We start from the raw sequence: 13,505 nt of genomic DNA, 5'->3' as shown, positions 1-13,505 counted from the left end.
TAACTACTAAACAAGCTAGATGGGTTGAATGGTCTCCTCTTTTTGCAACTTTTCTGATGTTCTCATGTTTTGTGTTTTTATTGTGTACGGTTACAGTTAGGTTACTGCCACTTCTAAACCGTAAACCCAGATACATTTTTTTACCACAATCCTAACCTTACTCTCCACCTTTTCCCCTGTTCATAACCATAACCAAGGGCAAGGGTTAGTACCATGTTTGGAATTTGATCTGGAGTTTCTGTGTTTAGAGAAAGTGTGCAGTGTTGGTGCTGTATGGCCCCTGACCTCTGTGCTTTCTCATTAGGTTCGGAGCTGACAGCATTCAGCGACCCCCGGGTGGGGCTGGAGCGCCAGTTCTCCTCGCTGCCTTCGCTGCCAGACAGTCGCTTCCCTGACCCACGCATGCACTACCCTGGAGCATTTACCTACACCCCCACACCGGTCACCACCGCCATTGGCATCGGCATGCCAGCCATGACAGGCACCGCACGCTACCACACCTATCTGCCCCCACCGTACCCTGGGGGCTCTTCTCAGGGCCAGACTGGGGCCTTCCAGACCAGCTCGCCCCCCTACCACTTGTACTACAGCACCGCTGCCGGCTCGTACCAGTTCTCCATGATGTCTGGGGGTGAACGTTCTCCTCCTCGCATCCTCCCTCCCTGCACCAATGCATCCACAGGCTCCGCCCTGCTAAATCCTTCCCTGCCCAATCAAAGTGAAGCAGTGGAGACAGAAGGCAGTCACAGCAGCTCCCCTACCAACATGGCCACTGGCGCAGGCCGTCTGGAAGAGGCTGTGTGGCGGCCATATTGATCCCTACACCCTCCTCATGCTCACTCCCAGACAGGGTTGGAGAACCTGTGGCCAAAGACTTTGCACTTCCACTTGCTCACTGAATTCATTCTTTTTGTATCAAGAAGATTGTAAATAGTGAAGGCCAGCAACAGGGGAACAATGTGGGAGGATGTAAAGGAGGAAAAACCAATGATTTGTTTTCTTCTTCTTGTTTTTGAATGTACTGCTGTTTTTTTATAATTGTTCTTGTTATTCTTAATTATTATAACATCATTTGAAATCTGCAAAGAAGAAAACACAGAAACTGTGAATGATGAACATGTGATAGACTGTGAAGAGACGTTTTGGTGTGCAAGGGTGCTGGTTTGCTTCTAGTGTCGTCAGCGCTGTCACTGCTCCTGAGAGCAGGCACCCCACAAAGGTGTCACCCCACAAAAGCCCTTTCACATTGGCGCCAGGGAGGGAGGAGAGTGAATGGTACAAATCGGGTGTGCATATAAAAAGATCTATTCAGTATCACATAAAAAATCCAACTGCAAACATTCTCTGTCTGGACAGTGTTCCAAAAACCCAACATGATTAATTTGTTTTTGGGATTCATCCATTCTTAGATGACAGCAGAATGTAAAACAGAGCAGAGCAAGTGGGAATTTGTGAAATATGTTCAATATTGCATTAATATTTGATCATGTAACACATAACATATAGGAAATGATGCAGTACTCAGCTGGGCTGGCAGTAGGGGGATATCGGTCCAGATTGGGCTCACCTGTACAAGTTCCAGAAAACCCAGTCTCAAAGTTTTGTGCAAGCCTTATCTTTAAATGTCAGCATTTTCCAACTTTAAAGAATTATTGGTTGACAGTCGGTAGTGAATTGTGGTATTTTGTGTTACTCAAAAAAAGAGATGGAAGATTGACTTCCTGAGTTATCATGAAAGATTTTTAGGGGTAAAAGTTAAGGCTAGGCTTTATACAGGGACTGAGGTTAGGGATTAATGCTAGCATCTGGGCTAAAACTGGTCTTTTGATCAGTATGGGATCTTGTTATGGCTATTGTAAGGGAAATGTGACAGGGCAGACAGGTATAGATTCCTGAAAAGGTTAGGAGCGTATTACTCTGAAGTCCACGAGCTGGACTCCTGGTTGCATGGAGAGCCACTCTGGTACAGTACAACCAACTCTGAGAGCCATTGATGCCTTTAAGCCTTCTGTGTCATGGTAGAGGCTGCTGTATTGTGGGGAGAGAGCCTATTCCTACACAAGCTGCAGTGACTGATGGGTCTCACTCCAACCCACCTTTCAATTATTGAATTCATCTAATTACGTGATGAAGTGCACAAAATAAAAGAACCATTTCCTCCCAGGTCTTAGTCAATTGGTAATTAAATGATCCTTGTAAATGCTGCAGGAGACGCTTGTCTTTGTCTGAAGGACTGGTTAAGGCCCTCTGTGTTTTCAGACTTCACTGTGACACAATGAAAGTGGTACAGGGCAAGCCCAGGACATGAGTGGTCAACAGCACACTGGCCACCTCTCCTTCCTGCTGGCTGCAGCTGTGAGAATATTCTCTCGCTGTGTCACTCCTGCTGCCTGGGGTTTTATACACTCTGAAGGCAATGGGCTGAACTCACAGAAAGAACTCACTTTGTGTAAATAGTCCTTGATTGTAAATGAATGCCTGAAAAAGTCATTGAGGCTTTATATTACTACACAACACTGTGCTTTTTCACTTCTGGAAACATTTTTTTATTGTTTTGTTGTATTTTTTAGTTTAATTTTATTGTATAAATATAAATACAGTTGTGTAGCTGGAACCATGCTCCTGTGTCCTTTGCCTTTCTTTTCTAACACGTTTGTCCATCTCTGAGTTTTGATTGCAAAGAGCAGGTCTCAGATCTTGGAGCATTTATGAAACACATTAAGAAGGCTACAAAAAAGGCAAGACCTTTCTATCTAACATGTCCATTGAGTGGCTTTTTCCTAACTGATCTGAAAAGATCATCAGGAATTATTTCCAGGGGTATTGCTCTTCATGGAATCCCAGGGGATCAGCTTCCTGGGGAACTAACATGACTTGGCAGCTTGATTCACATGCCCATCACCCTTTGCACAGAAACCTTCACCCCCTCAGTCCTAGACACATATTTTCATGTAAATTCCACTTCTTCTTTAGCTAAGTATGAAGCAATCTATTGGGTTAACTTTACCAATGCCCTTCAGTATTCTGAATACTTTGTAGCAGGTCACCTTGTAATCCCCTCTATGTAGGACTGAAGATACATAAATCTTTCAAACTATCTGTCTATGCCTTTCCTTTTTGAACCGGGATTATTCTGGATGCTCTGCTTTGAACTCTTCTGTCTCGGCCAGGCACATGTGATCCACACTACCTCTCCCTGTGCCTTTCTTACTCAGTGTGTCACCTTCACTCTGCACCCTCCTGCCTCCCTTACTGTCCTTCCCACTTTGTTACTCTGCCTCTTCTTCCTCCTTTCCTGCTTCTGTCAACTTTCCCTCTCTCCCAGCAATGTCACTTTGCCTTGATGGAACAGGAACATGTGGGTTTCTGACTTAATGCCAGTCTCTTCACCCCCAACCTCCTCCCACAAACTCCACAGCTATTCCTGAACTCCAGAGGAATTTTCAACACATAGCATGCTTGGCAAGCCCAGACCTGCTTTCTGCCCGCACCACCCTTCCCCAGGACAGAGGTGGAGTGACTAATCCTGACAGGCAGATACAGCAGGGGGGACTAATCATAATGTGCACTCTTACCAAGTATGAAGAAGAAGCATAGCCTTTAGGTCTAAAACATAGTTTCCTCACATTCTAAATGTCTTTAAAACCCACAGACTGCAATCCTTACCATGAAAAAAACTTACAAATGAGAGGAGACCAACAGACCCATCTAGCACACATTTTATTCACAGGGTAAAAATAGGTGAGGGCAGCTTCGGTTGGCAGGGCCCTCAGAAAACAAAATCATCTGTCTCATGGCCTGCATGTTTTACAGCTCCATATATCTCGGCCCAACCCAGCACAGCACAGACTTGTCAGGGTTAAACTCAACAGAAGCGACGTGCCAGCCTCACCTGACCACAGAGTCAGGCTGGAACTCAACCTCAAACTAGATTTAATGATGGCGAGACCACTGTGGCTGCTAACTTTGTGTCAGCTGCCTGAGCGAGAATGAGTGTGTGTAGGGGGTTGTGCGTATTGAACCAGGGCTATGGGTGCAAAACTACAAAACAACAAGGGACTCTGATCTACCCTCACATGTCCCAGTCAGGAAGTGCCAAGCACTTTGCTTCCCAACATATCTTCCATATGTTTAGCTGGGGGGCAGTTATTCAGATGTCCTCCTGTTATGCAATACTAACAGAACTGTTAGACCTGGTATAAAGGATGTATAATTGACAATATCCTTAACCTGATACAAAATCACATAGGCAACCACACTCTGTCCCATCTGGAGCTGTGTGACACTAAGCTGAGCAGTGTGGAACTTTGCTCAGGCATTGTGTTTACAAACAGGGTGTGAGAGTCTGCCACGAATCTGACCTCCATTCAACCCAAGCCATACTTTTCGTCTCTTTGTAAGCCAGATGTACGTTTGCCAAGAAAATGCAAGTATATTGGAAGCTGGCACTTTGTAGTTGCCTGTTGAGAGTAGGGGAAGCAGACGAGTAACTATACATAATCTGAATTACTTTGCCAGACTGTGTTTGAAAGAATATTTATACAAATACATCTTTAATTATGCAGTGCTTTTCTGCATCTAGATAGTATCTTTTTAATCTGCACTTTTGAACTTGTAAAATCCTTTAAAAAATGGGAAGCAAAACTGGGAAGAACCACCATTATCATAATTTCATAGTAGAGTTTTTTTTAAAGACTATGACGTCGTTTCAGAATCAGTGCTGAGAGTGTCTGCACAGTGTAGCTCTATTCCCGAATATCCGGCCTGGCACAGCGATACTGCCTTTAACACTCCCTTGTTGTCTCCCATCGGGTACTTCTCTATGGGTGAATTAACCAGTTTACGGAGTATCGCAATCTGTTGCATTGTACGGAGAAACTGCTCCATCTAGTGGACAAATTATGGCATGGTATGTATATAACAATCGTATGCAGACTTTCAAGTAAAAGATCGGAGGATTCCGGTAACAGAAATTAGAAGAACGTTTTCCCCGTTTTTCATTTGAAATAGTATAAATAATACCCTGAATGTGATAATTGTTTTAAAGTCATATGTCATGAAGCGCCTTGGGGCAACCTTGTTGTGAAAGGCGCTATATAAAAATAAATTGAATTGAATTGAATATGTATTTTCTATTTTACACAGCTCTTCACGAGTGACAGTTAATTTGTAAGGGTGGATTTAAAATATATTGTAAATGCCGTTACTCATACTAATTCTGTTACTTCTAGGAGTGCAATCTACTATCGGTAGCCCGATTTAATCATATTTCAGGAGCTAAGCAAAGCTGCCCCTTAAAAAAAAAGAGATGGGAGACCACCAAAGACATTAATGAGTGAAAATGTCTCCTTATAAAATTGTCAGCCAAATTAATAATATACATTCTTTCAAAATTTCCCAGAGGCACTTCATTTTAGATAAATGGCGTCCCCTCTCCTTCATAAAGCACTTTGAGGTCCTTTGGAATGAAAGGCATAACGTATTTAACGGATTTTATTCAATAAATAAAAGTACATAAACTGTACATGTACATGATTTTTGTTGCTGACAAGTATCTTTGATATATATTTTTAATTTGGCTGACAATTTTATAAAGAGACATTTTCACTCATTCATATAACTGGATATTTTGTTAGAGCAATTTGTTGAAGTATCTTGCCTAAAGTGACAACAGCAGTAACTCACTAGAAATGTGAACAAACAACCTTCCAGATATGAACCCAAAATCCTAGTTGACTGATCAATCTATTCTATTTTGTCTAAATTAAAAACATACAATAGAACCAGCTCCTGCCCGCTCACTACAATGTTGATAACTGGACGTCCAGCACAAGCGCATGTTAAGCTCAGGAGAGCGTACGTAAGCATCTCGCTGTAGGACCTGCCCAGGAAATTGCCGGGAGAGTGACGCCATTACGTCAGTGTATTGTGGCGTGCTTGTATTACGCGCGAAATTTGTCCTCACAGAGCAATAAGAGAAAATCAGATGGAGTGAAGAAGCATCGAAATAATACAGAGATTTGGAACTCTTACGTCATATAAAAAGAGGACGGAATGTATCATTGTTCGCGATAAAAGTTCGTTCTTAAATTGTTTTTGTATTCCTTATTTTAGGAGTACATTTTCTCGTAATTGGTGGTACGTGCTGTCTTTCATATAGAGAGGCGATCTGAAGGTTTGAGACTTGGCGGGGTTCAGTTGTTGGAAGTACAGAAACAGTAACAGGAAAAAAAAACAAGAAATCTCAATTGCTCGTCCCATCAAACAGCTTTGCGCGGGTAAAGTACGCTTTAATTCGGGGTTGATTTGTAGTTTACAAACGGTGAAGATTAACATTCTTCACACCGAGGGAGGTGTGGAGCAGCTGGATACTTTGTTTTAGAAAAGAAACTGAAGTACCATCGGAAGCGACCATGTCTGAACACGCAGGCTACTCTCCGAGCTTCAAGAGACCTGCAGACACTCTGCGGATGCGGAGGCAGCGACAGCGCGCCCGCAGCGAAGTGTTGACCTCTGGCGGCTGCAGCTCCGTTGCCAGTCCGGGGGGTGCGCTTTCCGGGATCAGGCCCTTCTCTCCAGGACTCCTGCTGGGCTCCGCGCTGCGAACGGGTGGCCAAAAGCGCAGGAACCCCTTCGCTAGCATCGAGAACACGTACAACAGCCCGAAAAAGAGGGCCGTGGAGGACTGCCAGGGGGGAGACGGACCGGCGGGGTGCAAGCCCCCTGTGGAGGCCGAGGGAGAGAACGGTCCACAGGGACTGAGCGTCTTGGAACGCGGCCTCTGCACACGGCGTGTACTTGCAGAGACGCACAGCCGAGAACCACTCAAGGTAAGAAGTCCCTTTCTTACTGCAGTGTTACTTATACACTACACCAGCGTCCTCACTTATGGTTATAATCGGTGATGTCTCACTCTGATGCGATTTTAAATAAGAAAAATTACATTATGCAAGTAAACCTAATGTTTAGAAATGAACGTCTTTTCTAAATATGCTGCAGAGTTCATGGATTTAGGTGGTGTAGTATAGGAATTTACGTTGAGTGCAACAGTGCAAGTGATTAATACAATACACACTGGGAGAACAGTAGGACAGTTGGCATGTCATGGCCTCTGAATGTTCACTCTTGGTGGCAGTTTCAAATTAGGGTGTTGCCTGCAGTCAGTGAAGGTGACATCTCTTTTGCACCTGATATGTAGCTGCTTTTTCTTTTAATTTCCAGGTGGAACTTTCTCTTCCAGAAGATGATTCCCTTTTGGAGAGAGAGGTGTTTTCAAAACAGACAGCTCGTCCTCACCTTAACTTGGTCAGTATGTTTTTGTTTATGATGGTTTTGCTCCTGAGCAGGAGTGGTTAGTGTATTGCTGCCTCTCAGTGCAGAGGCCCTGGGTTCAATTCTGGACCTGGGGTGTTATCTGTGTGGAGCTTGTATGTTCTTCTGTATTCATGTGGGTTTCCTCCCACAGTTCCAAAACATATTGGTAGGTTAATTGGCTAGTGGGAAAACTGGCCCTGGCGTGAGTGTGTGCCCGCGATGGACCGGTGTCAATCCAGGGTGTATCCTGCCTTGCACTTGTTGCATGCTAGGATAGGCCGCAGCTACCCTGAATTGTAAGAAACGATTACAAGATCGTTGGGTTTTACTCCTGGGTCTTTTGCCTTCCAAAGACTGTTGAAATGCATTCTGTAAAGTCTGTAGAATGTAGTGTTGTTAGCGCTTTGGATTCTTAACCAGAAGCATTACCTAACCTGTAGATATTGATATTGTAGCGTGGAACAAGTTGTTTCCCAAATTATTCCTGTCCCCCACTACTGTATAAATTAGTACCTCTGGTATAAGTACCGCTAAGACTAACGCTGTGAAGGATTGGCATTTTTCATTCTCATTTTTCACTTCTTGTTCCGCTTTTGTTCAAGTTCCCTAAATGTAAAAAAGGAATTGGAATTTGTGAGAAAAGGGGTTTGGGATTGAAAACTGGAACTGATCCCTGTGCTCCCACGCTCAGGACAGCCGTTTTCTCCCAGACCAGTTTAACTTCGACAACCTGGGAGGAGCTCCAGCCTGATAAACCTCTGGGCTTGAGAAAGAAAATAGTAGAGTTTTCTTGTTTGGCTTGATGTTTGCAACAGTCTAGTGTAAATGGGGGACATGGTGATCGCTTGCAGTTGTCTGTACAAATGACCTCACCGCATTCCCACTCTCCCAGGACTCTCAGGTCCCAGCTGTGACCACGGCCGCATCTGACGCTCCCTGCACTCAGTTCCCTCCAGACTGGAGCCTCAAGACGCGTCTCCTCTTCACCTCCCCTCGCCCCTTTGCCTGGGCAGAGAACCTCAAGGCACAGGAGGAGGCCCAGGGATTGGTCCAGCATTGCCGTGCCACCCATGCCAACCTGCTGTCCCACAATCAGGTACAGAGGGTCCACACACCACAAATTCCGTAACCTGCAACGTTGGGGGGGGGGGGGACAGGAATTTATTTTTCCATTTAAAGAGATTGGCTAAGAGTGACTTGTTTTGGATTGTGGGAGGTGGCAGTGTGGGTAGCTGTTGAGCAGTGGGTCAGTTGTTGAGAATTTCTGTAGATGATAGAAGTGAGTGGTGATATTAATTGTCTGGAGTGTGTAGTGTATCAGGAGGAGGGAACTCGATGCCTGGGATCCAAAACATCCCATTGAAAATTGCCCATTGTGCAGTAAGCATCCAGTAAGTATGTTTACTCTGCAGTGCTGCACAATGCAGTAAAAACAATTTACAGAGCAGACAGTTGTTGCCCAGGCAATACAGTTGTATATTGCCTGTGTTTTCTGCTTTGTAACTCCCCACTCAAGGGAAACTCGAGTACATGGAAGGGGCCACTACTTGTTTCACTAATGTTGACTCCATGGGTGTCTTGCTTTATTCATGAACTGCAGAACAGCCCAGATTTGCGCTGTGCCTTCCAGCAGAGCCTGGTGTACTGGCAGCACCCTTCCCTGCCCTGGCTGCCCCTCTTCCCTCGGATTGGTGCTGAGCGCAAGCTGTCTGGGAAGAGCGCTCCCTGGGCCCAAGACGAAGCACTGCAGCAGAGCCTGATGAGTGAGTGGTGAGTGGCAGTGACAGTCTGTCTGCAGGTTGCTTACTTTTTTCGGGCATTTATGTACTTATTTTTATGGGTGCCGTAACTGTGATTGTTTATTTGGCTTAAGCCCTTCCCACAATGACCAAAACCATTGCATTCTCTTACCTTAAATGATAGAGAGTGCTGCTGTTAAAGATGCCTTCTTAATAGGAAATCTCTGTGCCCTTGAGAGCTGGGAGCTTTGATAGGGTGTGCAGTGGAAAGCTCTAAGACTTTAACAAAAAAGGCCAGTGCCAAACTAACCACCTAAGTTTTTTTTAATCTATTTCATGAAAATGTCCTTTTGTTTCCTTTTAAATTACATGATTTTCTGACTTGACACACAAAAGTGGCCTTGTCCCGGCCAGACTGATCATATTTTCTCAATGTTTGTAGAACGCATTCAAAGGCTGGTTCTCATCTGGTTCTCCATTTCAGGTGTGTGAGCGTCACGTCCCTGTACAGCCTGCTCCGGGCTCGGCTGTGTCCTTATTTCTACCTGTGCAGTTACCAATTCACTGTGCTGTTCAGAGCAGCCGGGCTCAGCGGCACACGCAGCATCACAGCGCTGCTGTCCCCCACCACGCTTGGGCTCCGTGAAGCCATGAGGAGCGAGGGTAAGTGTGCCAGTCTTGCCAGCTTCATTCTTCAAGGCTACTGCATTCCATTCTTCATTCCATGTGAAATCTTAGTTCATGGGTCTTGTAAGTAAATTGACCTATAAAAATGTGATTTGTGTCTCAAGGGCCAGCGAGGAGTAGTTTAGTCATTAAACTTTTTCACACTTGCATACCTACACACCAGTGTGGTCTCTGACTTGCAGTTTTGAATCTGCCCCCAGGGATAGAATTCACCCTGCCCCTGGTGGAGGAGAAGAGAAAATGCAGGGGCTCTGGTTCCACTGGGCAAGAAGCTGAGCCAGAACCTGAGGGTTCAGGAGCAGAGCCTGGAGAGGAAGAGCACAGTGCAGGGTGAGCATGGGACCTGGAGGCTGTTGACACTGTACTGCTTTTACTAAGCCCTTTTGTCTAAACCCCAAATAATTACCCCAGGGGTATACGTCCATTTAAATGTTTGTACTTTGAAATGTCAGTTCCTAAAATTGTCTTCAGAGCTCTTTCTTATTACATGTGTATCTGTTAATTTAATCTTTGAAACTTAGTAGTGCTGAGTGATATTTTGATGTGATTTGAGTCAATTGAGAATATTCTCATTTACAATGATGATTTAAAGTCCATTTATACAGCAGGCCATTTTATGGGAACAATGTGAGTGAAGTACCTTTCTCCAGGGTACAAGAGCACCTGGTCCTAACCACTTCTTCACTGATGCTGCTTGTTAAATCTATTTTTGATCATTTTCTATCATGAACTGACCTGTATATATCTAGGCCCCAGTTTTTAATGTTTTTTGTTTAAAAAGATCTGTGAGGGTTGCAAAATAATGTTTTAAGATTCCCGAATGAGGTCAGATGATGATGGTGTTGCAGGGCCCCTGAAGACAGTGGAGAAGATGTGGATGAAGATGACGATGGAGTGTTCTCATGGCTGGAGGAGATGGGCGTCCAGGATAAGATAAAGAAACCTAATTCAGCCTTCATTAAGCTGTATCCTTGAGCTGTGCAATCACTGTCTCATTGTAGGGATGCTACATTGTGAGGGAAAAAAAAAGTTATGTTTTACTCTTTCCATTTTCCTGTTTCTCTTTAGGTAAGTGTTCCACAAGAAGCACTAGATTGAGGAAAGATCAAAGTGCTTAAGGTTTTACCTTGAACAAATTAAGTTGAGTAAAGAGATTTTAATGAAGGGTGTACCTCAGGAGGCCTGAGTCTGAATCCTTTTAACCTCCCAAATAAAATATATTCCGGCGCTGACAGAAGTGAAAATGCCATTCTTATTCATAGCTTTGGGAGCGGAGTTTAAAGTTAGAAAGGAATCTGCTTTCTGTGCAATTTCCCTGTAGTGCTGTGGCCAGGCAGACATGGACTATTACATTCTTGAGGTGGCACTGTGCGCTGTTTCGGACCTGTGCTGCTATGTTCCCTGACTTTCTGCTTCAGCCGAAAAGAGCACAGTGAGGCACGTCTGGACCACAAGCCTGAATCAGTGGTGCTGGTGGAGGGACCTAGTACCTTCATCCTGCTCAATTTCCTCATCAATTGCAAGAGCCTGACTGCAGTTGCGGGACCACAGGCTGGTCTGCCTCCCACCCTCTTGGCCCCTGTTGCCTTCAGAGGGGCCACCCTACGCACTCTTAAGGTGAGACCCTCCCCCTTCCCTGCTTGTCTTCAATATCGCCCTCGGTTGTTTTTTTGGGTCATCAGATCTTATAGCTGCTCCTTGAGCAATCCATTCTATTCATGTCATACACTTCTTTTACCCATTGATTTTTCTCATGAATGCTGCCTGTCACTTTACAAGTCTGCCCATCCATAGTCACCATCCTCTTCCGATACCCATCCTTGCTGTTGTCTGTGTAGGCACGCAGTGTGAATGTGAAGACCCAGGTGCGGAATGGCTTCCAGGACCTGCACAGTTTGGAGATCACAGGCCCGGTGATGCCCCATGCTCTCCATGCACTCACCCTCCTGTTACGTCTGACCCAGCAGGGCTCTTTCTCGGCAGGACTGTACACTCACGAACCTACTGCCGTCCTCAACACTGCACCTTGCCGCCTGGGTGAGCCCATGCAGGTGAGTCCACACTTTCAGGGCTACTGCTGTTCTGTGAGCACTGGTTTGTGTTTTAGGCCTTATAATTATAATGTGCTAAGCTTGGAAGGCAGGTTCTTGGCAACATTGGTACAAGCAGTTGATGTATATATTTCATAGTATAACTGATTCATCATTATTACTCTGCTGAAAAACAGATTTCACAATATTGTTTTTTTTAAGTTGATATTGATAGATAGGGCTAAACCTAGTTAAAACGAATGACAGGAGACTGCATTTCACTGGTGCTGATTTCCTCTCTCCCCTCCAGGATGGTGTGGCACATGGCCTGGAAGGTTGCGGGCTGCACCTTGACACTGTGCAACAGCTAATGGGACCTGCCACGCTGGGCAAGAATGCTCTCCGGCAGCTGCAGATGAAGGACTATTGCTACATGTGGAAATCCTGATACTCACCCTGTAGCATACGCATAGTGCCACAGACCGTTCTCTGGCAATCTGTCATATTATGGACTTTCTGAAACCTAAGCGGCCTAAATATGACGGTCAGCTAATTACTGGTCCTTACTGGTCAGTTGCTGGCCTTTGGTACAAACCTGTTAGATGGCAGTTACATTGAATGCAAATGAATATATGAATAATGTGGCTGTGCTGAAAAGATCAGGGGAGAACTGGTATTTACCTGTCACAAGCCATCTACAGAAAAACCTTTCATGCCATGTGAGAAATGACCTCAATTCATTTCAGTGAAAACCTTTTCCCCAGTTAGTCCTTGATGATGTAAGTGCTGTCCAGCAGGAGAGGGTGTTAAATGATCCAGATGGCAGGAATGCAAACGCATAGCTGGACTCCTGAAACAGATTCTCGTCTGTGCAGGGTTGTCCCAGCTGCTACTTGGGAGAACAGTATTCTCAGGAATCTGAAGTCTCGCTAACTTAAATGAACTTAACGAGTGGAAAATTTAAGGTTACTTATAAATTTCAAGATTTTAAACTTAAGATGTTAATGAAAACCTAAACTCTAAAACTACAATTCAATGTGAATTTATTTTTAAAGTGACATAGGAAGGTTAGGATGGTAGAAAAATGCATACAGACGTACAGGTGTATGAATATAAAGATGACAGCTGATTGAGATAAGATCCTCATTAGGCTGTCCAAAGCCCAGGATCAGCTTACACAGTTTGTAAAATTGAAGAATGATCTGTACTCAGTAATGATGTCACGGTGCTTGGTCTCATTTAATTTATGGTACTGTCCAAGATTAGTGATAATCAGGGCTTATGCATATATAGGTATATTTGAATTTTAGTTGCTTTTTATCTGTAAGGTTTTGAATATTAATAAAATGTCCAGCTGTACTACATGATGTTTTTTTAAAAGTGAAACAATTGAACAGCCTCCCGAGAACAGACTGTTGCCTGTAAAACCTTGACTGTGGTCTTTTGGCACAAGGAATTAATATTTCTGTAATACAACAATTTTCTTGAAATGCAATATCCCAAGGTGTCCAGTCCTGGAGGTTAGGTGTGAATGTTGAAAGTTTTTGTTTATAGCTGACTTTTGACATTGTTAATCAGCTGATTATTGGGCTTACAGGACCATTTTAACTGCTTATTCCAGCACTTCAGGTGTTGCTGCTTTAAAGAAACCTAGAAATATTGCAGGTATCATCTACCCCCCCCATGACTGGACCCCTACAGTAGGCATATGAGGGTATGAACAGCATGGGAGCTG

General features: G+C 44.3%; 2 protein-coding genes across 3 annotated transcripts in view; both read left to right on the top strand.

Annotated features, from left to right (window-relative positions):
* Positions 1 to 2,617, top strand: part of runx1 (RUNX family transcription factor 1) — a 66,292-nt gene extending 63,675 nt beyond the window's left edge. For both annotated transcript variants that reach the window (XM_088914768.1, XM_088914770.1), the window contains exon 7: positions 305 to 2,617. In XM_088914768.1, the coding sequence (XP_088770894.1) occupies positions 305 to 816 (512 nt within the window). In that variant the 3' untranslated portion in view covers positions 817 to 2,617. The remainder of the gene's footprint in view (positions 1 to 304) is intronic.
* Positions 2,618 to 6,413: 3,796 nt separating this feature from the next.
* donson (DNA replication fork stabilization factor DONSON) lies at positions 6,414 to 12,218 on the top strand. The gene is made up of 10 exons (XM_088914767.1): positions 6,414 to 6,830; positions 7,222 to 7,305; positions 8,207 to 8,419; positions 8,915 to 9,084; positions 9,538 to 9,716; positions 9,941 to 10,070; positions 10,589 to 10,705; positions 11,159 to 11,357; positions 11,579 to 11,791; positions 12,081 to 12,218. The coding sequence occupies exons 1-10, from the start codon at positions 6,414 to 6,416 to the stop codon at positions 12,216 to 12,218; spliced, it is 1,860 nt and encodes a 619-aa protein (XP_088770893.1).
* The last annotated feature ends 1,287 nt before the right edge of the window (positions 12,219 to 13,505 follow it).

This window comes from Atractosteus spatula, chromosome 4 (assembly GCF_055471065.1).
Source record: "Atractosteus spatula isolate fAtrSpa1 chromosome 4, fAtrSpa1.hap1, whole genome shotgun sequence".
Lineage (NCBI taxonomy): Eukaryota > Metazoa > Chordata > Actinopteri > Semionotiformes > Lepisosteidae > Atractosteus > Atractosteus spatula.
Note: the sequence above shows the minus strand (reverse complement) of the source record. Positions and strands in the feature narration are given on the sequence as shown.